Source organism: Camelina sativa, chromosome 3, assembly GCF_000633955.1.
Source record: "Camelina sativa cultivar DH55 chromosome 3, Cs, whole genome shotgun sequence".
NCBI classification, from domain to species: Eukaryota; Viridiplantae; Streptophyta; class Magnoliopsida; order Brassicales; family Brassicaceae; genus Camelina; species Camelina sativa.
In genome coordinates this window covers 12,617,189-12,643,340 of record NC_025687.1, presented here as the reverse complement: position 1 = coordinate 12,643,340, position 26,152 = coordinate 12,617,189, and the positions used below count along the sequence as shown (strand labels likewise).

The following is a 26,152-nucleotide window of genomic DNA, read 5'->3' as shown; positions in this document are numbered from 1 at the left end:
AGATCTAGACCGTCGGTTTATATCATATTTGGGTTCTTAGCCCAAATATAAACGAAAGCCCATAAGAGAAAGGGAACAAAAAGGTAAAAAGAAAAGAAAGAGAAATAGAAAAAAATGAAATAGGTTTCGAAGTCGAATAGGTGTGTCTGTCTGAGTTTCGTACTTTGGTTTCGTTAGGGGAAGATCTGTGTCCGTTGAGAGAGAGGTAAGAAAATCCTAGACCTTTTTTTTTTTTTCTGTGTGTGTGTGTGTGTGTGTGTGAGATAAATTGAGATCTTTTCCTTATCCTATTTTCATATGATGAAACCCCTAGAAATTTGTTATTATTCATTGAAGAAATAGGAAACTGTTGAGATTTACTTTTCCTATATATTTCGCCTCTGTATCTCTCTCTCACAGAAATCTGTTTTGAAATCACAATGTTGTCGAAAAAACTTTGTTTGCAGATGGAATGGCTGCCCCACGAAGTGATAGAGCACATCCTGGAGAGAGTTCCTGTGAAATCCCTGGGGAGATTAAAAACTGTATCAAAGCAGTGGAAATCGACGATTGAATCTCGTTTATTCCAAGAAAGACAATTTAAGCATCGTCAGCAGTCAGGAGGAGGTCCAGATATTCTCATGGTGTCCGTACGTCTATTCGACGATGGTTGTTCTGAATCTGACCCGGAGGCAAAACCGTCGGGAATCGAATCTCTAAGAACACTGGTGTTGGGTTCATCATCATCGGTCAAGATCCCTACTCCTTGGGAGGACAAATATCACTTTGTTTGCCAGAATAGCTGTGACGGTTAAAAAAAACCACCATATAACATGACATATTAATTAGTAAACATCGAAAGCATGGTTCCAATTAGCTATTCTTATTTTTAGGCTTGTTAATTTGTATGTTATTCCAATTTTAAGATATTCGTCATATGCATGCTTTGACTCTTTGTTTCTTGTTTTATTGTTTTTTTGATAAACCGGAGATTCTAGGCTAAACCCGTAATCTTCAGCCCCTTCTTGGTATTATGTATGTAAAACTATTAAAGTCTCTTTCCTTGGCTCAATTTTTGAAACAGAAAAGTAGAAAAACCTAATAATAATAATTAGGGTTTTAGGTCTTTCTTTCTTTGTAGCTTGAGCTGCGCCTTGCGATGGAGTGGAGGAGCCTTCCGGTGGATTTGCAAGAAGATATAATCTCTAGGGTGCCGGCTAAATCTCTGGTACGATTGCAATTAACATCAAAACAATGGAAGGCTCTACTGAAAACTGGGAGCTTAGCTAAGAATCACTGTGCTAATGCACCAAAGGAGTCTCTGATTATCATGTTGATTGATTATAGGCTTCACTTAGTAAAGATCAATCTTCATGGAATTCACAACGACACGGCTCCATCTGTTCAGTTCTACCTTAAAGATCCGTCTTCTAAATCTTCACAAGTCGACATACGTAGTTTGGAATGGACTAGTAGTTTGGAATCCATGTTCAGGGGAAACCAAGTGGATTAAACCTAGGAACAGCTACAAAGAATCTGACTTATGGGCTTTCGGTTACCACAACAAATTCTCTTGCAAGCAATACAAAGTCTTGAGGATGGATCGTCAACGACATTATTATGGTATCAACATTGAGTACGAAATCTATGACTTTACCTCGAATTCTTGGAGTGTTCTTGTTGTGACTACTGATTGGAGTATAAATTTAAGTCGTCGTGGCGTATCTGTGAAGGGGAATACTTATTTTGTTGCTCAAGATAGGATAAGTGATCAAGAAGGGGAGACATATCCTAAATTCTTACAAAGTTTTGATTTCACAACAGATATATTTGAAAGTTTGTCTCTTCCTCAGCCGTTTCCTTATGTTTATACAGCTTTATCAGTGGTTGGAGAAGAGAAAATTGCTCTGTTGGGTTATCTAAATAAGGACACACTTTCAACGGATTTACATGTATGGGTAACAACTAGTATAGGAACAGTCATGTCATGGAGCAAATTGGTAACAGTGCAAAGCTTTCATGATGAGCGTCTTTATAATTTTAGTGGGATCAGTTTCTTGGCGGACGAACATAACAAAATTGTAGCGTGTTTCAAGAGGTACTGGACTCCCAACACTACCATTTACTTTCTGGGAGAAAATAAACACGTACAAGTGGATCTTCATGGTGGAAATTGCACACCCGGATCATCTTACTCACTTCTTATGAATTATGTTCCAAGTTTTGCTCAAATCCAATAAGGAACACTTCTTGGAAGGGAATCACCAAGCACATGTAACTGGAGGGCTTGTCATATTTACGAGTTCCACATGTATACAACTATCTTCAGATTCAGATCAGTAATTTCATTTGGATTATTTTCTTCGAATTATATCAGTATTCTTATTATATAGAGTATCTTGTATAATGAGTTAGATAGAGACCTAAAAACAATTGTGTGTGAGCCAAATTAAACAAACCGTGAAATCTCTGTAAATTGCTTCTTTTATCTATAAAAAATATACAACTAAACTGATGGAATAGTTGAGTACTGCTCTCTCATTCACTCATGGCATTAACGTTGGCTAATTCAGAATTAATAATCGAAATCTGCTTCACAATCTCTTTAAGTGCGGTCTCATCTTTGAGTATAGAGGTATGCGAGACTCCACCAATCTCTACGGTTTTCAAGTTCTCAACTTCCAAAGCTGCTAAACTCGCCAAATTAACCGTCCCATCTCCATCTCCATACTTAATCTTTGGTTGCTCATCGAATCCTCCTTCTCCATACACCAAAACCTCCGGCGTATCAACTCCTTTCCCATGTATGAGAGTGACTGGCACTCCCGGAGCCACCAGTTCCTCTGTTAAAGGCAACACTCTTGTCTTGTAAGGCACAATCCCTTGAGAGAACCCAATGTCCGCAAGAAACTCATCCATCTCGTAAGCTGTGTAGTTAACTTGAGGAGTAACGACAAGCGGTTTAGTTCTGTCGTGAAACACTTTGGTAGATGGAAGTAGCCATTGGTTGCTCTCGGAGGTCCTCTGCTGCGGCCTGACCAGCAAAGGGTTAACTAAAGGGACACCTAGTGTGTTTCCAGAAGCAAATGTCTGCATCTGCGAGATCGTCCCACCCCATGGTGCAGCGAGTGCAACAAAGTGTTTGATGTACTTGTGGCGCCATGAAGGGGTGGTACGGTTGAGGAAATGGAGAACGAATAGTCCTCCGAGGCTATGGGAGAGTAGTATCACTGGCTTTCCGTTGTTCTCGCCGCTTGTTTTCTCCACCAAACTTTTGAGGTCTTGTAGGAATTGTGAAGCTACACGAGACGGGTGGCCTGACGCGGCCAGGCCGTACCTGAAATCATATGGAGCTCCCAGGAGATTTTGGTCGTTAACATACCCACAGCCTTTCTCTAGAGCATTAACTAAATGTTCCATGTAAGATGTAGCATCTCTGCAAATCACACATTATATTGTTAAGCTACATTTATTTATCGTCCTTACAATTCTCATCACACTGTAGTAATATTATTAAGGGACAGCTTTCTAGCTTCATTGAGAATGGACGATCCGGTTTACTATGGTTTTTGGTTAATGGTCAAGCTACAAATCACGATTCTCTCCTTAATTGTGATAGACATAACATTCACATTACCTCCTAGTAATCTAGTTAGATAAATTGGCTATTTATATAATAACATATAATGCCCCAGAATTATGTCCCAAAACGAAACAAGGTTGGAAGGTACTAACCGGAGACGAGGGTCAAGGTATAGAAGCGATTTGGTCGAACCAAAATGAGGAACCCTGGTCTGGACACCAGGAGCATTTTGGTAATCATCCAAATCGGCGTCATAGTACAACATCATTCGTTCGTTGAAGCACCTGGTGAAAGGAGACAATATCACAGTTGCATCAAACCATAGCCTAAACCATCCACCACTCTTCTTATGGATCGGATATAACCAGCTGCTACACCAAAAGCTACTTGGCTTGTACTCTCTGTCCAGCCTTGCTTCTAGCTGGTTACCACCGTTTCCTGGAACAAGAATCAAAGGGTACACGTTGTTACCCACAGCTTGACACATCGAGGTCATTGTCGCCGCCATTACAACCATCCCTATAACTACCAAATAATGTAAAGACGGTTCCTTCATTTTGTTTCTAAGAAACAGAGTCTCATCGAAGCTGGAGATTTGGAGAAAATGTCCATTGAATTTGGAAAAGCAGAGTATAGTATCTAAAAACGTAAGGCTTAAAGATGATAAGTAGTATATGGTGTAGCTGTGAAACACGCTTACCCATCCCCATCTAGAACCCGCTTTCTCATCTAGAGACTCTATATCCCTCAACCATTTATTAATTTATTTCCTTTCTTAATTCTTATTTGTAATTCGCCGAGGTGGCATAATACAACGTATTTAACTTGAAACCGGATTTAAAGCCCAACGGGTCAGGTCAACCCGACCGCTTTTTAAACAAAAGAAAAAGTCAAAACCCTTGAAAAAACCTAAACGCTAATTTGTGCTACGTCGTCGTCTCTCATCTCTCTCGTTCTCTTTCTCCGTCGCCTCCATGTTTGAGTACAAGTGCAGCTCCATCGATTGGAAACCATCTCCGGTGGTAGCTCTTGCTACCAGCTCCGACGGCTCTCAGGTCGCTGCAGCTCGAGAGGATGGTTCTCTTGAGGTTTGGCTCGTCTCTCCCGGTGCTTCCTCCTGGCACTGTCAACTTGTACGTCCTCTTGTTTTTTTGTCTCTTCGGATTTTGAACACTTTCGAGACTATTAGAGTTGTAATTGTTGATTTGTGTTATATGTTCACTTTCTTTTAATGAGTGTAGAGCATCCATGGAGATCCAAAATCGAGAATCTCGCACCTTGCGTGGTTTGGTACTGGTTCTAAAAGTTCGTCTTCCGCTAGATTGTTTTCTTCGAGCATCGATGGCTCAATTTCGGAGTGGGATCTTTTTGACTTGAAGCAGAAGGTGAATTTCACACTTAAATAAAAAATTTCTTAGCTTGTAGCTTCTTGTATTGTGTCTCTTATCTATCTGATTTGTTCAGATCGTCCTAGAGTCAATTGGAGTATCAATCTGGCAAATAGCATTGGCACCTCTTTCAACTGAACCAGAAGGTAAAGAAGCTAAGCTGATTCAGAACGGGTACTTGAGTGAGAAATCAGATGACGAGGAGGAAAGTGGAGTTGAAGATGATTCAGAGTTTGAGGAGGTTGATGAGAAAGCGGGGGCCTTGGATAGGCATCTTGCTGCTGCCTGTGATGATGGCTGCGTGAGGATTTATTATATCTCTGATTCAGACAAGTTAACCTACTATAGATCTTTGCCTAGGGTCAGTGGTGAGAACTCTTTACTCCCCTTAGCATCATTTTGATCCTTCATTATTTTATGTGCTTAGAGCCTTATGGAACATTAATGATGTAATTGCGTAGGTCGTGCTTTAAGTGTGACGTGGAGTTCGGACGCACAGAGAATCTTTTCAGGCAGTAGTGATGGGTGAGGATAATTTATGGTACTTTGTAATTGTATGAGATGAATATTATTTAATTTCCTTAGAGATGCACATTTTGTTTGAAAGAAGACCCGTGAGTGAATATTCTTTGATTTGGCTAAAGTTGATTTTCCGGCTTCCCAACAATTATTTGTAGGCTGATAAGGTGCTGGGATGCTAATCTCTGCCGTGAGGTATTTAGAATCACTGTTGGACTTGGAGGACTGGGAAATGGTTCTGAGCTCTGCATTTGGTCACTTCTTTCATTAAGGTAAAGCTTAGCGTACTCATATGCGAGTTTTGTGTCTTTCTTTTCCTATTGCTGATGATCTACATCGTATTGTAGGTGTGGAGTTCTTGTTAGTGGAGATAGTACAGGAAGTGTCCAGTTTTGGGATAGCCAGCATGGAACCCTGTTACAGGCGCATTCTAATCACAAGGGTGATGTCAATGCCCTTGCAGCAGCCCCAACTCATAACCGGGTGTTTTCTGCAGGCGCTGATGGACAGGTAAATGATACTGCTAGTGTGTTCACTCATGTGAATCCCAGTTAACAATTGGTACAGGAAACGGTACTTAAAATATAGTAGAAACAAATACTATGACCAATCTTAAGGTCTCGAATAACTAAAAACAAAAATTTCTGCTTTAACAGAACATTAGATATGCTGTTTGGCTGTAATGGTGAAAAATTTCTAATACTCATTTCATCCTTTTGCAGGTTATTCTATATAAGCTCTCTGGTGGTACATTTGAATCGCAAGATGTTAAACCTTCTTCCACTCAGAAGTGGGATTATATCGGTTGTGTAAGGGCTCATACACATGACATCAGGGCTCTAACTGTCGCAGTGCCAATAAGTTGGGAAGGTCAGTGGCTTCTTGAGTTATACTATAATCAGATTGTCCAGTATGGTTTATAATTAAAATTCATGTTTGAATGTGTTAAGTTTAAGGATCACAAACGCAGAAAATCTTCTTTGCTAGCAATAGAAAAGAATTAGTATCCTAAGAACTCTTCATTCGCATGTAAAACTAGGAACCTAATTCCTTATCAAAGTACTTGATATGTATTACAAGAAACCCTAGCACCCATTTTGGACTTGAGCCATATTGTGTATCAAACTGCATATAGGATTAATGTCTTCTACCTAGTTGCTGCCTAGACTTTTTGTTATTTTTGGTTCTTAAGCTCTCACGTTTTGCAGGTTCCCGTCCAGACATTAATGCAAAAGTAACAAGTCCGAAACAGCGCAGGAAAGAGAAGCCGGTTGGTTTCAGTTACCATAAATGGGCACATTTGGGGGTTCCGATGCTCATTTCAGCTGGTGATGATGCAAAGCTTTATGCATACTCGGTTCAAAAGTTCACTAAGTTCCCTCCACATGATATATGTCCTGCGCCTCAGAGAGTACCCATGCAGATGGTACATAATACAGTGTTCAATCAGACTTCTCTTCTCTTGGTTCAGGAATCTTGTTCTTTAGATATTCTTCGTATTCACATAAGTAATGATTCTAGTGGGCGTGTCTCCACCAAGCCATTGGTTCGTGTTAAAAGTAAAGATGCCCGGAAGATCATATGCAGTGCAATTTCTAACAGAGGATCAGTTTTTGCTTATTCTGATCAAATTCGCCCAAGTCTGTTTGAGTTGAAGAAAACTAAACTTGGAAAGAATCCATGGAGTGCCAGTAGAAAGCGACTTCCGAATCTTCCGTTTGCTCATTCCATGGTTTTCAGCTGTGACTCCTCTCGGCTGATAATTGCTGGACATGATAGAAGGATATATGTATGTGCCTAGTTGTTTGCTAGTAATCATTTATTTTGTTTACTTTCTTGACCTTGTCAAACATCTGAACTTTATTTGTTGGCAGATTCTTGACTTGGGTAGCATGGACCTATTACATTCTTTTACTCCACGCCAGGATGGGAAGGAAGGTGAATCTCCTCGCGAGCCTCCAATCACAAAATTGTATAGTAGCTCCAATGATGATTGGTTAGCTGCTATCAATTGTTTTGGGGACATATATGTGGTCAACCTGGAAACGCAGAGGTGAACATTTTCTGACCCTTATCATTTTACAATAATAAGACTTGTTCACAGTCAATATATCTGCAGAGAAAATTTAAGTATGGCGTGCACATATTCAAGCACCTGCTTGTATATTTTTTCATTCATGCTCTAATTCTGATTACAGGCAGCATTGGTTCATATCAAGGCTTGATGGTGCATCTGTTGCAGCGGCTGGTTTTCATCCCAGGAACAACAGTGTGCTTGTGATCTCGACATCTTCAAACCAGGTCTTTGCGTTGGACGTGGAGGCTAGAGAGTTAAGCAAGTGGTCACCACTGCAGACTTTTTGTTTGCCAAAGAGCTACCAAGAATTTCCTGGTGAGGTCGTAGGACTCTCATTCTCGCCATCACCAAGTTCTTCGTCTGTAATCATTTACAGCTCCAGGTACTTGATTGGTTTTCAAAATTACACTAATGGCAAATCCCTTATAATCTTGACACTTATATTTTTGGTTGCATATCAGAGCTAAGTGTTTGATTGAATTTGGGATGCCGGCTGAGCAAGACGAAGAAACGGATTTGCCATGCAACCTGTCTGAAAAGCTAGAAGGTAAACTTGCAAGCATTGGTATTAAACTGGGGAATGGTGCTCAAAAACGTAGTTTAGAGGAGTATCAAAAAGAGAGCAAGAGTAACAAGAGAAAGAAGTTTGAAATGGTAACTTCAAAGCACCCAGTTCCATATTTAAGGCATCTATCAAAAAGTGCAATTTTGGTTATAGAGAAACCATGGATGGAGGTTATCAAGGATTTGGATACACAACCAGTTCACAGACATATATTTGGGACATAACCAAGAAGAGAAGCTAAAGAAAGTTGCATATAATTTCTTGAGACGCCCTGGTTAATTAGTAGGAAACTAGGAAGTTGTGAGGAAGTATGTTTCCTTCCATATGCCTAAAATTTTGTAAGAGTATTGTTTCTATTGTGTCTGTTATACTTATACATTGGATTTTGAGTTTTGTGACTCATAGGTTTATACATTAAGAACCTTCTCTTGCAACGACCCTGTTAAGACGGGCATCATCAAATCTATTGTAATTGCCATTAAATGTCCATGATTTAAGGATTCAATTGACAGTTTTTTATTTCTGGAATTTCTCCAATGATCAAATTAAGCGCAGAGCAATTGGTCTTTTTTGTTACTGTCCTTTGGACTGTTGAAACTCCATTTACGAACTTTTTCTGGAAAGAACATTAGACCATCCACATCGCACATCTCATGGGTGTCTTGTTTAAACAAATATTCATATTTTAATATAATTAGTTTATTTCAAAATCTGAACCATTAAAAATTAAATATCTGGCAAGCAAGTGTCTTAAAATATTTTGAAGTGTCTATCTAAAAACATTACAGACATCCTCTCTCCTAATTTTTTATTTTTACTATTCTTTCTAATTAATGAGACATCCATAAAAATCACTCATGGCGATATTATTAGAGCATGTCCATTGTAAAAAAATAAGATGAGTTGCTCAAAGTGTATTATTTTGATATATATGATTATTTATTGAAAAACTAAATTAGAAGAAAAAAAATCCAACTATTAGCTACGTGACATGTGAGAAACGGTTTTATAGATTCTCAATTGAGAATTATTTTCACCTCTATCCTTATTTTTCTCACATTCTCTTTTCTTTTATTATTATTTATTTGTTTTTAACGAATGGGCAACTCTGTGAGAATCGACCTGTGTAGATGGTCTTAGTATTGTCGAACATTCCTTCTTTTGGTGAAACCACTGTTAGTATAGAGACCAAAATTTTAAACTAAGAATAAATTAAGTTCTCGAATTAAGATAGAGAATTAAACCTATAATTGTGCGAAATAATATTTTATCATTCTTCTTATGTTCTGTGGGTGATTGAGATTAATATCAATTTATGAGCTCTGCTGATTTTCATTGGTTAAGATGTTGTAAGTTGAGTTATTTCTTTTTATAATAAAAAATCAGTTATATTTTACAATAATTTATATTTTTGTTATTAATTAATTCATTTATCAATTAAAAAAAATATAAATCCTCAAAATACCATAATTTCTTTTTTTCCAAAAATACGGCACTGAAGTTTTATTTTTCTAAAAATACCACAAAAGTTTTCGAAAAATACCACTAACACAAAAGTATTATTTTGTGGTATTTTTGGAAAAAAAAACTAAACGTTGTATTTTTGGGAAAACCTCATTTTTGTGGTATTTATGAGAATTACCTTTAAAAAAATTATTGTCTTTATTTTATTTAATAAAAAACTCCCAAAATTATTGTTTTAATTTTCTTTTGAAATGAAAATAGGCACAAATCTAAAAAATGATAAGATTGTAAATAATATGGAAAATATGTAATTAATATTCTTTTGAATTTACACTGTTACAAAAAAATTTAAACTAACTTTGAGTATATTAAAATTATTTTATTTTTTATAATTTTATTAAATGTACTCACTAATACTTTTCAATAATCAGTATAATTATCAATAATTTTAAATTAAATTTACTTCAATAGAACATGTTGTAATATCTGCAACAGAAATGTCACCGGTCAATGATTTTAATAAGATTAATAAATTATATTTTTGAAGTTACTCACTACATCAAATTGCAGTTTTTACCACTTAATTTTTACTGTAAATTTTATTTAATTAAAATATTTATGGTAATTCAGCTTGAATAATTGAGACAAAAAAAAATCAAGAACCATCTTAAATATGTCACCCACGAAAAAAACTATGAACTCTATCATGAATTCAACTCGGTAGTTCTTCAACCACTATAGTTGAGCGTATGTGTCAAGAAACTGGTGTACCACCGTTGTACAAATTTTTGTATAAAACTCACACTTTTTAGTTTGTTAGTGAAAATTAGTTTGTAGCTAGAGACTCCCAAATAATTTTTCAATGAATCTAGCGACATAATTTCATCGAGAACACTATGATAACCTCGTACTACATACTACATACTATTTTGCATTCACAATAGCTTATATATTTACGGCATGTATCAAAAAGTGCAATCTTGGTTATAGAGAGAAACCATGGATGGAAGTTATCAAGGGTTTGGATAAACAACCAGTTCACATACATATATTCGGGACATACTTGAGAAGAGGAACATATATTCGGGACATACTTGAAAATAGGAAGCTAAATAAACTTCCCTTTAAATTCTTGAGGGACCATATATAGGAAAACGCAATAGAAATGTTGAATAGATATTAATCAAGCATATTAGACAACAACCAAAAAGAGGAATTGGCTATAGGCACATGCCCTATGAAAATCGTGCATCGGTACTGCTCCCGGTTCTATATATTTTGGGTTTTCATTACTTTTGTATCTTACATGTGTTTGAAACTTTGAATTAGAGAAATCGACAAAGAAAAATATAAGAGAGCGGTACTAGGATTACGTACTACATTGCGAAGAAAAAATGAATTAGGTAGGACATAATACTTGCATGCAATATTTTCAACTTTGAAAGGTGGCATTGGTACGAAAAACATGTAATTTATCAATCAATTCACTTATTCTCAGTTAATTTTAAATTGAAAGATTTAATTACGTAATAGACAATGTGAATTGATGATTTTATATGCTTCTTGAGAAAATATGTTAGAACTTCTGCACTATAAATGAAAATAGGTATTTGAATATATAAAGGACATGAAGCCAACCTGTTTTGATTCGAAATATATTATAGTTGTTATTATTAATCAACCATGCATGATTTTGACGCACCCACTTTTCATTACTATTAAGGATCGACAACAGGCAAAAGAGAGGACCTGGCGATCGCATGCCTAGGAAAATGGTGAATTCGCGAATGGCAAGTGAACTATGGAAAAGGAGTATTAGGAGATTCTGGTGCTTGTATTGTTGAGATATATGTTTATATTTTTACTCATGATACTATACGGACATATCAATGGATCCATTGCAATGCATACAGCTATACAGAGAGTTTTCCAATACTCGGTAACCATATTAAATCTTTTTATGCTCTCTTCATTGTTCAAGTCACTCCCATGTTGTTTCGCTTTCGATATGGTCAATTTTGTACGATTTATGATAGAATCCAAATACGTATAGAATCTTCAAGAAAAGACTCTCTCTCTGTTTTCATTGATTGGTTATATATGACCGCGCGCGCGTCTTAAATATTTGTGGTAAAATCTCGCATTATATAAAAAGGTCTAAAATCTTTAACGTGGATGGAGCATTAAACCCCCATACAAAACCTATACAGAATTATTTTTTTATAAAATTGTAATGATTCGAATTTTTACTTTTCCGCAATTTAGATTGAGATCGAGAAAGTAAAAGAGCTGGCAAAACCACCGAAGCGGAACACTAGAGACGAGAGAGAAAGAGAGAAGAGTACTCTACTCTCTCTCTGTGTGTCGACCAAATACAGGATGTTAAACGGCGAAGTCAGGTTTTTAAGAAAAAAAAGGATGACAAAATCAAGACACGTACGAGAAAAGAAGCCCCAGACGTCAACTAAAAAGTCACCACGTGTCTCTCCTTCTCTCCCACCGTTGCATGGAGCAGACAGACGCTGCAACTGCCTCGTGTTACTCCCTAACCCACCAATCACTTAGCCACACCTCTCTAACTATCTCGAAGAAGCAAAGTTGACGCCAATAACGCCTAACACTTCAAAACAAAAATAATTTGAAAAAAAAGCCCTCGAATATTGTTTTTAAGGACATTGCATGTGGTTAACAAAAACTAAAACTGAAGAGAAAGGAAAACAAAAAAAAAAGAGAGCCGGGGATAGGTGTAGGCACGCATGACGCCCAGCAACAACACGCGTTGCGGTGACATCCTCTGTGATTGGTGAACCGAACCACATATCCCCAATACCTTCTTGTAAAAACGGCACATTAACTCATTTCCTCACACGTGTCCCTATCCCCAACCCTCACTAACACGTACCCATCCTTCTCTTCCCAAATGTCCTTCTTCCTTAATATTCGCCTCTCTCTTATTGGCCCTTCACCTCTTCTTATAACCTTTCCTACCTCATCACATCTCTTTGATCTCTCAACATCCATATCTTCCTTCTTCTTTGAGTTCTTTTTTAATCTTCTCCTAGCTTGACGTCATGATAAAGATACTCAATNTTCGCTTTCGATATGGTCAATTTTGTACGATTTATGATAGAATCCAAATACGTATAGAATCTTCAAGAAAAGACTCTCTCTCTGTTTTCATTGATTGGTTATATATGACCGCGCGCGCGTCTTAAATATTTGTGGTAAAATCTCGCATTATATAAAAAGGTCTAAAATCTTTAACGTGGATGGAGCATTAAACCCCCATACAAAACCTATACAGAATTATTTTTTTATAAAATTGTAATGATTCGAATTTTTACTTTTCCGCAATTTAGATTGAGATCGAGAAAGTAAAAGAGCTGGCAAAACCACCGAAGCGGAACACTAGAGACGAGAGAGAAAGAGAGAAGAGTACTCTACTCTCTCTCTGTGTGTCGACCAAATACAGGATGTTAAACGGCGAAGTCAGGTTTTTAAGAAAAAAAAGGATGACAAAATCAAGACACGTACGAGAAAAGAAGCCCCAGACGTCAACTAAAAAGTCACCACGTGTCTCTCCTTCTCTCCCACCGTTGCATGGAGCAGACAGACGCTGCAACTGCCTCGTGTTACTCCCTAACCCACCAATCACTTAGCCACACCTCTCTAACTATCTCGAAGAAGCAAAGTTGACGCCAATAACGCCTAACACTTCAAAACAAAAATAATTTGAAAAAAAAGCCCTCGAATATTGTTTTTAAGGACATTGCATGTGGTTAACAAAAACTAAAACTGAAGAGAAAGGAAAACAAAAAAAAAAGAGAGCCGGGGATAGGTGTAGGCACGCATGACGCCCAGCAACAACACGCGTTGCGGTGACATCCTCTGTGATTGGTGAACCGAACCACATATCCCCAATACCTTCTTGTAAAAACGGCACATTAACTCATTTCCTCACACGTGTCCCTATCCCCAACCCTCACTAACACGTACCCATCCTTCTCTTCCCAAATGTCCTTCTTCCTTAATATTCGCCTCTCTCTTATTGGCCCTTCACCTCTTCTTATAACCTTTCCTACCTCATCACATCTCTTTGATCTCTCAACATCCATATCTTCCTTCTTCTTTGAGTTCTTTTTTAATCTTCTCCTAGCTTGACGTCATGATAAAGATACTCAATCCTCATTCGCACCATTCTCACTCTACCACAACTCTTAAAACAGCTGAGATCTTGTCTAAATACAGACCCATTGCTCCTAAGCCCGGGACGCCTCGTGTCAACGACGATGACCCTTCTTCCTCTATGTCTCACAAGATCAGCCAATCTCCTTACCTTCGTAACCTCTGGCCTCAGCTTCAAGCGCGGCCTACAAGAACCCGTAAGCGAGGGCGAGGTGGGATGGGTCCCTCTTCTCTTGCTATGAAGAGACCGAAGTCGTCATGTGTTTCTTCTCCCACTTCTTCTACCACCACTACTACTACTACGCAACGTGTTATTGGCCCAATTAAAACCCTGTCGTTTCAGGCTTTCACTCATCATGGTTTACCTAACCTTACTCAAGTTGGGTACGCCTTGGAGAATGGTGGCTCTTCTGCTTTGGTGACTCTGCCTCTTCTTCAATGCTCTCCTCCTCTTCCCTCCAAATGCATGGAGCCAGAGATCAAAGGAAAGGGTGTCATTGATCTAAACAAGACAGCGGAAGTAGTACAAGAGATAGATTTCTTGAAGCAACTACAAGGACCCATCACCACAACTACAATCACAACAAGCAGAGTCATTTCACCCCAGCCTATAAGGCCGGTTTGCTCAAAGATCAACGTNATAATTTGAAAAAAAAGCCCTCGAATATTGTTTTTAAGGACATTGCATGTGGTTAACAAAAACTAAAACTGAAGAGAAAGGAAAACAAAAAAAAAAGAGAGCCGGGGATAGGTGTAGGCACGCATGACGCCCAGCAACAACACGCGTTGCGGTGACATCCTCTGTGATTGGTGAACCGAACCACATATCCCCAATACCTTCTTGTAAAAACGGCACATTAACTCATTTCCTCACACGTGTCCCTATCCCCAACCCTCACTAACACGTACCCATCCTTCTCTTCCCAAATGTCCTTCTTCCTTAATATTCGCCTCTCTCTTATTGGCCCTTCACCTCTTCTTATAACCTTTCCTACCTCATCACATCTCTTTGATCTCTCAACATCCATATCTTCCTTCTTCTTTGAGTTCTTTTTTAATCTTCTCCTAGCTTGACGTCATGATAAAGATACTCAATCCTCATTCGCACCATTCTCACTCTACCACAACTCTTAAAACAGCTGAGATCTTGTCTAAATACAGACCCATTGCTCCTAAGCCCGGGACGCCTCGTGTCAACGACGATGACCCTTCTTCCTCTATGTCTCACAAGATCAGCCAATCTCCTTACCTTCGTAACCTCTGGCCTCAGCTTCAAGCGCGGCCTACAAGAACCCGTAAGCGAGGGCGAGGTGGGATGGGTCCCTCTTCTCTTGCTATGAAGAGACCGAAGTCGTCATGTGTTTCTTCTCCCACTTCTTCTACCACCACTACTACTACTACGCAACGTGTTATTGGCCCAATTAAAACCCTGTCGTTTCAGGCTTTCACTCATCATGGTTTACCTAACCTTACTCAAGTTGGGTACGCCTTGGAGAATGGTGGCTCTTCTGCTTTGGTGACTCTGCCTCTTCTTCAATGCTCTCCTCCTCTTCCCTCCAAATGCATGGAGCCAGAGATCAAAGGAAAGGGTGTCATTGATCTAAACAATACAGCGGAAGTAGTACAAGAGATAGATTTCTTGAAGCAACTACAAGGACCCATCACCACAACTACAATCACAACAAGCAGAGTCATTTCACCCCAGCCTATAAGGCCGGTTTGCTCAAAGATCAACGTAGCATACATAAACCCACTAACGAACCCATCTCCACTGCCTCAAACCAACAAGAAAACTCCAAGTGAGGTCGAAGAGGAAGTAGAGTCCGACGAATTGCCCTCTGTGATCACCGATTCCAGCAACAGGGTCAGAGTCGTGAACTCGGCGTACAAGGAGATGATGGGGCAGCCCGAGTGCTCGTGGCTGGATTCGATGGTGAGAGGGAAGAGGATATGTGGGGAAGTGATGATCCATTTTTGTGAATCCAAAATTCCGGTGATGAATGAGAATAATGGTTTCTCTTGCTGGGTGAGGATAGAGTGGGAAAGAGAAGGTAAGGAGGAGTACATGCNCTCATGAAGTGATTTAGCTTCTAGACACAAACCTGTCCCAACCATAGAAGCAAATGTATTGAGCTTCTTATCTATGCGAAAATATTATGAATGTGGTTTATGAGTTCGTTTATGACTCTTAATGTCTATTCTCCATACCTGTTTCATTCCAGCCTCTGGGAGAANGCAACCACGGACCGCAGAGAGACTTGTCGGTCAAGCTGCAACGTCTAGTTTAGGTTTTGAGTATGTGTGTTACCAGCTTTAGTAGTGCTTTAGCGTAATGATATATCCTCTATAGACTATAGCTAATATGTAAATGTTGGTTAGTTATAATTTCTGCTGTTAAAATACAGTATGAATTAAGAAGAAAAGTTCCTCGTTTCAGAATGGTTTAATAATCTCTTGACGATACAAAACTTTCATATTTAATTTGGTTTGTAAATGTGACAAAATGTTGTTGTGTACATTGACTTGAGCAGGAAGCAATCATAGAAGGAGAAGCCCTATAAACTCAAATGTTAAAGTGCTAAAACGACACAATGTTTCAGCTTGAGGAAGAAAACCTTTGTTTTAAATCTGTTTGCATCTTTATGGAAAACTGTAACGTAGAATATTTGGGAACTCTTACATCTTGAACCAAGTTTAGGTTAGGAGGAAGGCTTAAATTATAGGTTTTGGAGTATGTGTGTGGCCTTTATATTTTAAAGAAGGTTTAGGAGTAGTGAAATCACATTTATAAGAGAAAAATGGCAGCAAGATTTATATTTATTATTCAACTTTTATTAGCAGTTTAGTCATGTAACCACTGAACTTCCAAAACTTATCAAACAAAGTACTGGACCGGTATAGGTCCAGGTTCCAGGTCTCCGTGCAGAATAAGGGAACCGCCGATACGCATGATCGGTATTTGAGGGGCCGTGTGTGATGTAGTATTCTTAAGCGATTGTTCCCAATAGAAAGTAGGTGGTCTATAAAGGATTATGCGGCTTATGTCTTACTATCAAGTATCAATGCAACGTAGATGAGGTGAGACTCGGTTTCCAAACAGATCTCACAGTGAATACTATCGGTGAGTAATCGTGGTATTCTTTTATCTAAGGAAGCACATAAGGTAGATTTGTGAGATAACCCTTCAAAATTGGTAGCTGTTCTTACATTACCATGATACCATCCAACAAACTACAACTTCAAAGTTTATTTATCAAATGCTTTCAAGTCAAGTATCTGCCACTCTGCAACCTTACTTAGAGGTCCGAGAGGATTTTGTTACTTGTTTTCACTAAGCTTGCCCGCACGTCAAGTGAAACTCTGTACTGGAGCCGATAGTTCTAGTTCATATGCAGCTTGGTAAAATTCTGCAGCTTGCTGTGACAAACCTTGCATTTTGGCAACGCGCCCTAGCTTCATCCACGCATCATGATTTCTCGGGTCTAATCTTAAGGCATTCATGAGGAAACTTTTAGCGGTTGGAAGTGATTCACCTCCGGATTTCATCATAACCTCTGCTATAGAAACAATGCTGGGCACGTGATCTGGATCGATTGAGAGCGAGAGGAAGAAGGATATTAGAGCCTCCTCATGAAGTGATTTAGCTTCTAGACACAAACCTGTCCCAACCATAGAAGCAAATGTATTGAGCTTCTTATCTATGCGAAAATATTATGAATGTGGTTTATGAGTTCGTTTATGACTCTTAATGTCTATTCTCCATACCTGTTTCATTCCAGCCTCTGGGAGAATAATAGCACATGGATCTTGCCTTCTCGAGACATGTTTCTGCATCTGACCATGAACCTAGCTTTCCGTAGACAGAGGCCAGCTCTTGCCAAGCTTCCGTTTCACATTTCTTTAGCAAAATCTGGGAATAGAGAATAAGATTAGTCAGAGATATCACAGAATTCACAGAATATGTTTCTTTCAAATTATGACACCCAAACTAGGTACCTCAGATTGTTCAGATTTATCCTGCGCCCGTATTAGGCCCAGCAAGCTGCTGCATGTCTTCAATGCCTGCTTAGGTTGTTCTTGAGCCATCTGAAGCACAATTTTCAACTTCAGAAGCTCTAACTTTTCAATGTCACCAGCCTCTTCCATGGTGAAGTCCAGAATAGATTCAGCATCCTTAAGCCGTTTCTCCGCTGAAAGGACACAAGCTAAATGTTTCCATCCTCTAGTTGAACCTCCTCCTACCATACTAGAATACTCAACCGCACCATCCAAAGCCGCCTGAACATTTCTTTGAACTGCATTCTCAAAGCTTAGGTTAAATATAATGTCCGGTTCCGGATTATCCTTGGCCTCTTTGCTGCTTCATTTAGTGATAACAGAGTCTTTTTCTGAAGGAAAACCCGTTCAGAGTCTAATTTGGAACTTCTTGCAGTGTTTCCATAGCATACACCAAGGAAACTGTGTGCTTGGCTGAACAAATGTTCACTCTGATTGTTTGCCAAGTCGAGCAGCTTCTGAGCAAAATTTATGCCGTCCCTTGAGTGTTTTGGATCTTTAGAGCACAGCTTTGCTCCAAACAATAACCAAGGAACGTGTGGTATCTGTCTGGATTCAGAGGGGCCTAGGGACATCTTTAATAGATTAATGGCTTCTTTATCAATTCCTGCAGCACTGTAACAAAGGGAGAGAAGGTACCATCTCTCCCCACGGGTGTAAACACCCGGAAGAATCTGCTCTAGATAGTTCGCTAACACTTCAAACTGCCCAGTCATTGAAAGAGCGTAAGTGAGATGATCCATGAGTTCTGGATCCCACTGTATGTCCCCAACGACCACCTTCTTTACAAGTAACATTAGTAACACAATTGCTTCCTCGATATTGTCTTTTGGGCACGCCTCAACACTCCCGTAAAGCAAAATCAAAGCCAAGGATTTCTGCGTAACAGCTAACCTTTGGGGATCCAAATTCCACGGTCTGGATAAGGCACGGCGATATGAAGCAATAGTTTCATGATGATTCCCTGCTTTAGTCCATAGCAAAGGAAGCAATTCGAGGGCCTTCTGAAAAATGTCCTGCAGTTTAGAGAATCCGTTGATACCATCAGGCATGCCACTTGGCAATGCAGATTCAACCACGTCAAGTATTATTTTGCATTCCTCCGCAGCCTCTGGTAAAAACAATGAAACAGCAGAACAATGTTACTAGCTATAGATTCCAATGCAATAAAAATCTGGAGAGAACCACAATACCTTTGTAAGAGCCGAGTTCCTCAAGTGATCTAGCTTTAAGCAAGATTGCTTCAAGAAGTAAACTAACAGAATGCATTGACATTGAGGTGGGAGGCACAATAAGAGGTTTGGAGCGTGGTTTACATGGACGAGTTCTCTCAACAATGGCTTTGATTATCCTTGGAGTTAAGACTTTAATGTCAATCCCCTTAAAAACCTGAAGCGCTGCATCAAAATTACCTCTCTGATATTCAAGTCTCCCCAACAACGCTCTAGCTTCCTAACAACACACGAATACCAGAAAAAAATTCCAATTAAACCCCACAACAACAAAATTATTTGATACATAGAGTAGGCTAAACAAACACACCTCATAGTTGAGTGAGAGAGCTTCCTTTAGAGTCGATTCAGCTTCGTCAACTTGAATATCATCGAGTTTGGAATCCCAATCGCCTCCTGCAGTTCGAGAAGAAAGTCCACTAGCTGAGAAATCTCTTGTAGCTAGGGATTCCGGCGAACCAGGCTGGTCCTCGAACCGGAATTGTTCACCTGAACAAGCACACAACATCTTCTCCTCCTCCTCTTCCTCCTCACAAAACGCAGATAATGCGATGAATAGATTCACAGATCTACGCTGCTTTTGTAATCAGCTTCACTATGGGGAAAACAAAATAAACAGAAACATGTGTTAATTCAGAAATCAAACCACAAATCCTTGTTGCTTTCGCATAATGAAACGCTAAACGATATAGTGAAAACGAGCTTAAGATGGGAAGCAAAAGGGAAAGAAGCTTACATGAAAATGGCGGAAGGAGAAGACAATCAGTAACAACGAGAAACGCGAATCGTAGCAGAAGCAGCCATGAAAACTGATTTTGATAGAAAGTATCAGTAGTAACTTGAGCTTTGTTGTTGGGGCCTGGGGGTTGTAACTAAAAACCAAAATCCTCGAATTAGTTAAATCGATTTAGTCAGAGAGAAGATCCGAAATCGATGAAGGGTCCTTTGTCATTTTGCAGTGTGTGTGTTGTTCATGTCAATGTTAGCAGCAAAAGCCAGCCAGCACCACCCAGCACAGCAGCAACCCAGGCCACGCTGTAATTTTTTTTTTAATTTTTATTTTTTTTAAGGTAATTTTGAATTTTTGTCTTTTGGTCCACATTTTATCTGTTTTCAACTAAAGCACGCTTTAAACATTCCCAAAATACCCTAGTCTTATAGTAGTAATTAATAATAGTGTAGTGTGTGATAAAATACGTCTGTGAANCAGGTTAAAAATAATGTCCGGTTCCGGATTATCCTTGGCCCTCTTGGCTGCTTCATTTAGTGATAACAGAGTCTTTTTCTGAAGGAAAACCCGTTNAATTAATAATAGTGTAGTGTGTGATAAAATACGTCTGTGAAACGTAAAAATACCAAAGTAATCATTTTGGGGAGAGAGACAAGTAACGCAAGATTGAGAGGGGATGAGTGATTTGAATTATTTCTTTCGAACCAGTATTGATTGAATTGAGATTTTTGTTTTGGTTGGACACAGATTGATGGTATACATAATATATAGACATCACGAGTTAACATTTTGAGATGGTAGTTTTTTTTCAGAAAAAAAAAATTATAATCTTTATCTATATACTAATCTGACGTACTAAACTGTCAAGTTCTACTGCCGGCCACGGACGACCATTGTGTCCACAGGGGAGTAAGAAGTAACATGCAAGGTGCTACGAAACTTAAAAGAAGAATTGAGTTACCAAAACCTTAACCCCTGCTCGAGTTTCCCCCATTACAACTTGATTCTGTATTAATAAAATCCATAACACCACCTTATTAATTGGGGTTTTTTTTATTGGTCCAACAACAGGAACTGCAATCGAATCCTGATTATGATAATTTGAAACAACATGGATCAAATCCCAAGTAAAATGTCTCACCATACATGAAAAATAGAACCAACACTTGATCCAACCAATAATCTCCCTTTAGGTTTCCTTGTTAAGCCGAGCTAACAAGAACAAATAGCGGCGTCTCTCCTAGTTTATCCTTTCCCTTCAAAAACATTACAGCCACATATCTCTTTGTAAGCAAATAAGTGTGAGAGACTGGAAGCAGATAGTGAAAAAGAGAGATAACGAAGCTAAACCTTAAGCTCTGGTAACTCAATTACGCAAGCACACTCAACAATCTTCACTCCTACTCGCTCTGCAAACACACAACCAGTTGCAGGAGAGTGAGAGAGAGAGAAAGAGTCAAAAGTATAACAAAAACATTTTGTGATTCCCGACTTAAGCTGCATTATCAAAAGGATAAATTGATATACTTCTCAAATCTTGCACTTACCAAGTAGTCGGATTGCAGCAGCGAGAGTCCCTCCCGTGGCAATAAGGTCATCAATAATAATAGCACGCTCACCAGGCTCTACTGCACCTACATGCATCTCAATCTTATCTGTTCCATACTCCAACGAGTACTCTTCCGAAATAACCTTCCCTATTTAAGAAACCAAAAATCATTAGGCATAGAATTTACTTTAATGGATAAACAAGTAATGAGATACTTATTTGGCACTGCTCAAACAAGTCTGTCTCTAAATGACTCAACACCTTTTTCGTAACTGGTCAAGATAAACAACTTAGACACCATGGATATGTAACCAAAAAAAACCCACTCAAGCTACTGGGAGTTACCACAAAGATATATGATCTAGAAAATGAGCAGCATCATAGAGTAATCGAAGCCATAGATAGGAAGATAAAAGTCACCTTACTCAAGTCCGAGATACTAACAATAGTAAACTTAGAGCTAACTTAGACAGTTCGATGTAACTCGATATTAGAACAGCAAGTCACACTAGAAGAAAGAAAAGAGTAAAAATACCAGGCAACTTCTTGGGCTTCCTCATGGGAACAAATTTGGCACCAATAGCCAACGCAATAGGAGGGCCAAAAATGAAACCTCTAGCTTCAACACCTGCATTCACCACAACATCTCCATTAAGGCAAGAACGAAAAAAATTCATCCACCAGAGATACAAACTTCCATTTTAGCGTAACATACTCAGAATTCAATCAAGGCCAATATAAGACTCGTAGTGCTCAATTAAAAAATAGCAACTAATCTTAGTATTGGGAGTTATCAATTGACCAAAACAGACCACACAAAAGAGTTACCTGCAACAACAGATATGTCTTTGTCTTTGTATCTCTCAACAAACAAAGCAATGGTATCCTTAAAGGCCTCAGTGTCGAGAAGAAGCGTCGTTATGTCCTGAAACATGATTCCTGCGAAAATATAATCCAATCCAGAGAAACAAAAACTTACAATTAAGATTACAACTCAGATCAAGACTAAGAGACGATATAAGTAAAAACCCAAAACCCTCGTAAACAGGAGAGGACCTGGTTTAGGGAAGTCGGGGATGACTCTAATGGAAGAAGCGATCTTGGCGATTCTCGGATCTTGCACATCTTCAGTCGCCATTTCACTGTCCCGACTCGCTGCTGCTGCTACTACTTTAAGCACAATACTCGGCGTCAGATTTGTAAAACACACACACAAACACACAGACAGAGACCTAAGACTCGAATGAGAAAACAGTGATGACAAAAATGACCAATTTATCCCAAAAATGATTTCACGTTTTGACGTATTTGCCCCACCCAATCAAAAAAATATCCTTATTTTCCAAAAGAAAACAAACACGTTTTTAAAAAAATGAAATAAACGAGGTGGTGGGGGTGGGGTCTACTTGCGGAGGAGAAGAGGCGGAGGGAGTTGGTAGAACGGTGACTTGAGAGGCGGATCGAAGGACGAGCACGGTGGTGGTAGTTGTTGAGAAGACGAGGGACAGGAGGAGCAAGTGAGAGACGATGAGAGACAAGTAGTGGAGAAATTATTGTTTGCATTTTCTTTTGGGACTAAAGAGAGATCTTTAAAAGGGAATGTACTAAAATACTTTGGAGACGGAATAATTGAACAAGCGCCGTGATCAATGATGCCTATTGAGGTCTAAAGTCTAACCCAATCTAACTCATGTCACTCAACCATTGACTTTTCTATTTGTTTCATCATATATAAAATTTGTCAAAACCAATCTTTTTGATTCTTTTTAATTTGATGCCAAACTAAAAAAGTTGTGTACCACACTGTACTATGATCTCCCACCAGTCCTATATGTATGATCTTTGTTTATAATTAGATTGAATATCAAAGTATATTGTCCAGTCTATTTTTCCCAGTTTAAAAGTTAAATTTTAGTACTACAATTTTCCTCAATTTTTTTTGTTTTTGGAGATAAATTATGTTACCATAGCAGCCATTGGGAGATAATCAAGAGAATAAAGCACACAAAAGTATCCTCATTGTGATGTCTAATGGGCCACTTAATGTCAATGAGGCCTACTAATGGACATTAACTTAGCCCATAATGGGACCGCGCGTTTTGACTTTGTGACGTTGTGAACCAGTTTACCTCCGTGTCTGTCTGGTCGTTGAAAAATACATTTGGAAAGTACATCACAAGCAATTTCTTGAGACTTGTCTGTGACTTGAAGCTATTTATTTCCCCCAAATTTCGTTTTCCATCTTCTTCTCGGTGTTTCGTTTTCCATCTTCCTTATGAATTAAAAAAACCCTAAAACCTAATCCCGAAGTAAACTCGTCAACCACTGCGCCCATGACCTCCCAACGATACTCTTCCCTTATATGCTTCCTCTTCCTTCTTCTCTCTTCTTCGATCCAACCATTACCCGACCCACACATCTCCGTCGGATATGAAGAATCTCTCTTCCCTCTCCGCCATTATCCTTTTCCTCTTCTTCTCCGCTTCTTCCGCTGAACAAACCGTTCGGACAGAGCGAATCTCAGGTACAACTTTCAAATGTGATTAATCACTAGTTTTAGTCAAATCATTTGAAATGTGTTGTGTCCCTTTACAAACTGGTTTATTTATATATGCAATTTTGATTTGCTGTGTAAGAGAGAGCTCAACAAAAAGGTTTTTGTTAAAATGCAGGAAGTGCTGGTGATGTTTTAGAGGATAATCCAGTTGGAAAGCTTAAGGTTTATGTATACGAGCTTCCAAGCAAGTACAACAAGAAATTACTTCAAAAGGATCCTAGATGTCTTACACACATGTTTGCTGCTGAGATTTTTATGCATAGGTTTCTCTTATCTAGTCCTGTTCGAACGCGTAATCCTGATGAAGCTGATTGGTTTTACACTCCTATTTACCCTACTTGCGATCTCACTCCTACGGGTTTGCCATTGCCTTTTAAATCTCCGCGTATGATGAGAAGCGCCATACAGCTAGTCTCGTCAAATTGGCCTTATTGGAATCGTACTGAAGGAGCTGATCACTTCTTTGTTGTGCCCCATGACTTTGGAGCTTGCTTCCACTATCAGGTAGCTATAGACTTTGGATTACGAACTCCCTGTAATTGATCTACCAATATACATGATTATTAGCTTAGAGTTAGCTGTTGTATCATCATCACACTAGTGCTTGGCCACACTGAAACTGAGAATCGGCTTATGATTGTATTTGTTAAGATTGTAGAATAGTCCAATGATTTGATTTGTGTGGGAATTGAAGATATAATATACATTAAACAGGAGGAAAAAGCCATTGAAAGAGGGATCCTTCCGCTACTCCAGCGAGCCACTTTGGTTCAGACATTTGGTCAGAGGAACCATGTGTGTTTAGATGAAGGCTCTATCACTATTCCTCCTTTTGCACCTCCACAGAAGATGCAGGCCCATCTTATTCCTCCAGATATTCCACGCTCTATCTTTGTCTACTTCCGTGGTTTGTTCTACGATGTTAACAATGACCCAGAAGGTGGCTATTATGCAAGGTACACATTTGTAGACTTGTAAAACTCTCAAGTGATATGGTTCCACTAGTCTTACATTCCTCATTAGGAACTAAGTCAAATTAAGGTTATATCAAGTTATTTTGGAATTTACTGAATGAAACTTCTCTCTTTGTACAGAGGTGCAAGAGCAGCGGTGTGGGAGAATTTCAAAAACAACCCTCTATTCGACATCTCAACAGATCACCCGACAACATACTACGAAGACATGCAAAGAGCCATATTCTGTCTATGTCCTCTAGGGTGGGCACCATGGAGCCCGAGGTTAGTTGAAGCAGTTGTGTTTGGGTGCATTCCAGTTATCATAGCGGACGACATAGTATTGCCTTTCGCAGACGCCATCCCTTGGGAAGAAATAGGAGTCTTTGTTGCGGAGAAAGATGTCCCTGAGCTAGACACGATCCTGACGTCAATACCAACAGAAGTGATCCTAAGAAAACAGAGACTCCTCGCAAATCCTTCGATGAAGCGAGCCATGCTTTTCCCTCAACCAGCACAACCAGGGGATGCATTCCATCAGATTCTTAACGGGTTAGCTAGGAAGTTACCCCACGATAAAAGCATATACTTGAAGGCAGGTGAGAAAGCACTGAACTGGACTGCTGGTCCGACTGGCGACCTTAAACCTTGGTAAACTCAAAGTGAGAGAGAGAGAGAGAGAGTTATGTTTTATTGTATTTCTTGGGTTTTTCCATCCTAGAGTTAATTTCTGAGATAAGAGCATATGTTGTTGCCTTTTTCTAAGAAAACATTAGTGGATTATTTTTGTAGATAACACTTACTCGAGGTACAAGTACCAAGTTGGATGTACTGTACACGTTACATTGTCGATCAATCTTTTTACTGTTTATCTTCAATCATGTAAAGTATCAATGTCCAATCCATTGTCGACTAACCCGAAAAGTTGTGGAAACAAACAAACATGTGATACATTTTTATTTTATATTTAATATAAGAATGGTTATTAAAATAATAGAATTATATAGAAAGATTGTTAAGCTCGTAGAGTAAATGGGCCTATCTAAAACATAATGGGCTGATCAGGGAAATCTGAAAACTAATCTCGAAGAAACCTTTGCTCTGTGTGTGTGAGAGAGAGAGAGGAGAGGCGGCGATGGGAGGAGGAATGGGTGCGTTTTGGGGAACTAGGGTGATGGAACTAGTGAAGAAGCACGATTCCGGTGGTCTTCTTTGGAAACGAATCAAGCTTACACCTACTCGTAAAGCCAATGCCAAAACCCGCCTCCGTCGCGTTTGGCAGGTACTCTCCTTTTTCCCATCTTTTTAGGGTTTT

General features: G+C 39.1%; 6 protein-coding genes and 2 pseudogenes across 6 annotated transcripts in view; 5 read left to right on the top strand and 3 right to left on the bottom strand.

Moving 5' to 3' along the window:
- LOC104776798 lies at positions 115 to 2,280 on the top strand (annotated as a pseudogene).
- On the bottom strand, positions 2,434 to 4,210 carry LOC104776797 (lecithin-cholesterol acyltransferase-like 1). The gene is made up of 2 exons (XM_010500926.2): positions 3,715 to 4,210; positions 2,434 to 3,415 (listed from the first exon to the last, which is right to left on the bottom strand). Exons 1-2 carry the CDS (start codon positions 4,116 to 4,118, stop codon positions 2,518 to 2,520), a joined length of 1,302 nt encoding a protein of 433 aa, XP_010499228.1. The 5' UTR covers positions 4,119 to 4,210; the 3' UTR covers positions 2,434 to 2,517.
- On the top strand, positions 4,458 to 8,538 carry LOC104776795 (U3 small nucleolar RNA-associated protein 4-like). Its single transcript, XM_010500925.2, has 11 exons — positions 4,458 to 4,695; positions 4,804 to 4,947; positions 5,027 to 5,318; positions 5,412 to 5,475; positions 5,628 to 5,741; positions 5,817 to 5,979; positions 6,192 to 6,339; positions 6,678 to 7,258; positions 7,344 to 7,522; positions 7,668 to 7,928; positions 8,008 to 8,538. The coding sequence occupies exons 1-11, from the start codon at positions 4,537 to 4,539 to the stop codon at positions 8,333 to 8,335; spliced, it is 2,433 nt and encodes an 810-aa protein (XP_010499227.1). The 5' UTR covers positions 4,458 to 4,536; the 3' UTR covers positions 8,336 to 8,538.
- LOC104778902 lies at positions 12,543 to 15,828 on the top strand (the record flags this gene model as incomplete). The annotated part of the gene is made up of 3 exons (XM_010503314.2): positions 12,543 to 12,655; positions 13,750 to 14,399; positions 15,498 to 15,828. Coding segments are annotated over exons 1-3 (990 nt in total), but the record flags the coding sequence as incomplete, so codon positions are not given.
- On the bottom strand, positions 16,920 to 20,093 carry LOC104776794 (annotated as a pseudogene).
- On the bottom strand, positions 20,736 to 22,961 carry LOC104776793 (adenine phosphoribosyltransferase 1, chloroplastic). The gene is made up of 7 exons (XM_010500922.2): positions 22,734 to 22,961; positions 22,384 to 22,497; positions 22,156 to 22,266; positions 21,863 to 21,955; positions 21,326 to 21,475; positions 21,129 to 21,187; positions 20,736 to 21,034 (listed from the first exon to the last, which is right to left on the bottom strand). The coding sequence occupies exons 1-7, from the start codon at positions 22,888 to 22,890 to the stop codon at positions 20,981 to 20,983; spliced, it is 738 nt and encodes a 245-aa protein (XP_010499224.1). The 5' UTR covers positions 22,891 to 22,961; the 3' UTR covers positions 20,736 to 20,980.
- LOC104776792 (probable beta-1,4-xylosyltransferase IRX10) lies at positions 23,612 to 25,753 on the top strand. The gene is made up of 4 exons (XM_010500920.2): positions 23,612 to 23,851; positions 24,000 to 24,388; positions 24,599 to 24,840; positions 24,979 to 25,753. The coding sequence occupies exons 1-4, from the start codon at positions 23,758 to 23,760 to the stop codon at positions 25,490 to 25,492; spliced, it is 1,239 nt and encodes a 412-aa protein (XP_010499222.1). The 5' UTR covers positions 23,612 to 23,757; the 3' UTR covers positions 25,493 to 25,753.
- The window catches only part of LOC104776791, a 1,706-nt gene continuing 1,457 nt past the window's right edge, over positions 25,904 to 26,152 (top strand). Inside the window, exon 1 of the mRNA XM_010500919.2 lies at positions 25,904 to 26,119. Within this exon, the coding sequence (XP_010499221.1) occupies positions 25,973 to 26,119 (147 nt within the window). The 5' untranslated portion in view covers positions 25,904 to 25,972. The remainder of the gene's footprint in view (positions 26,120 to 26,152) is intronic.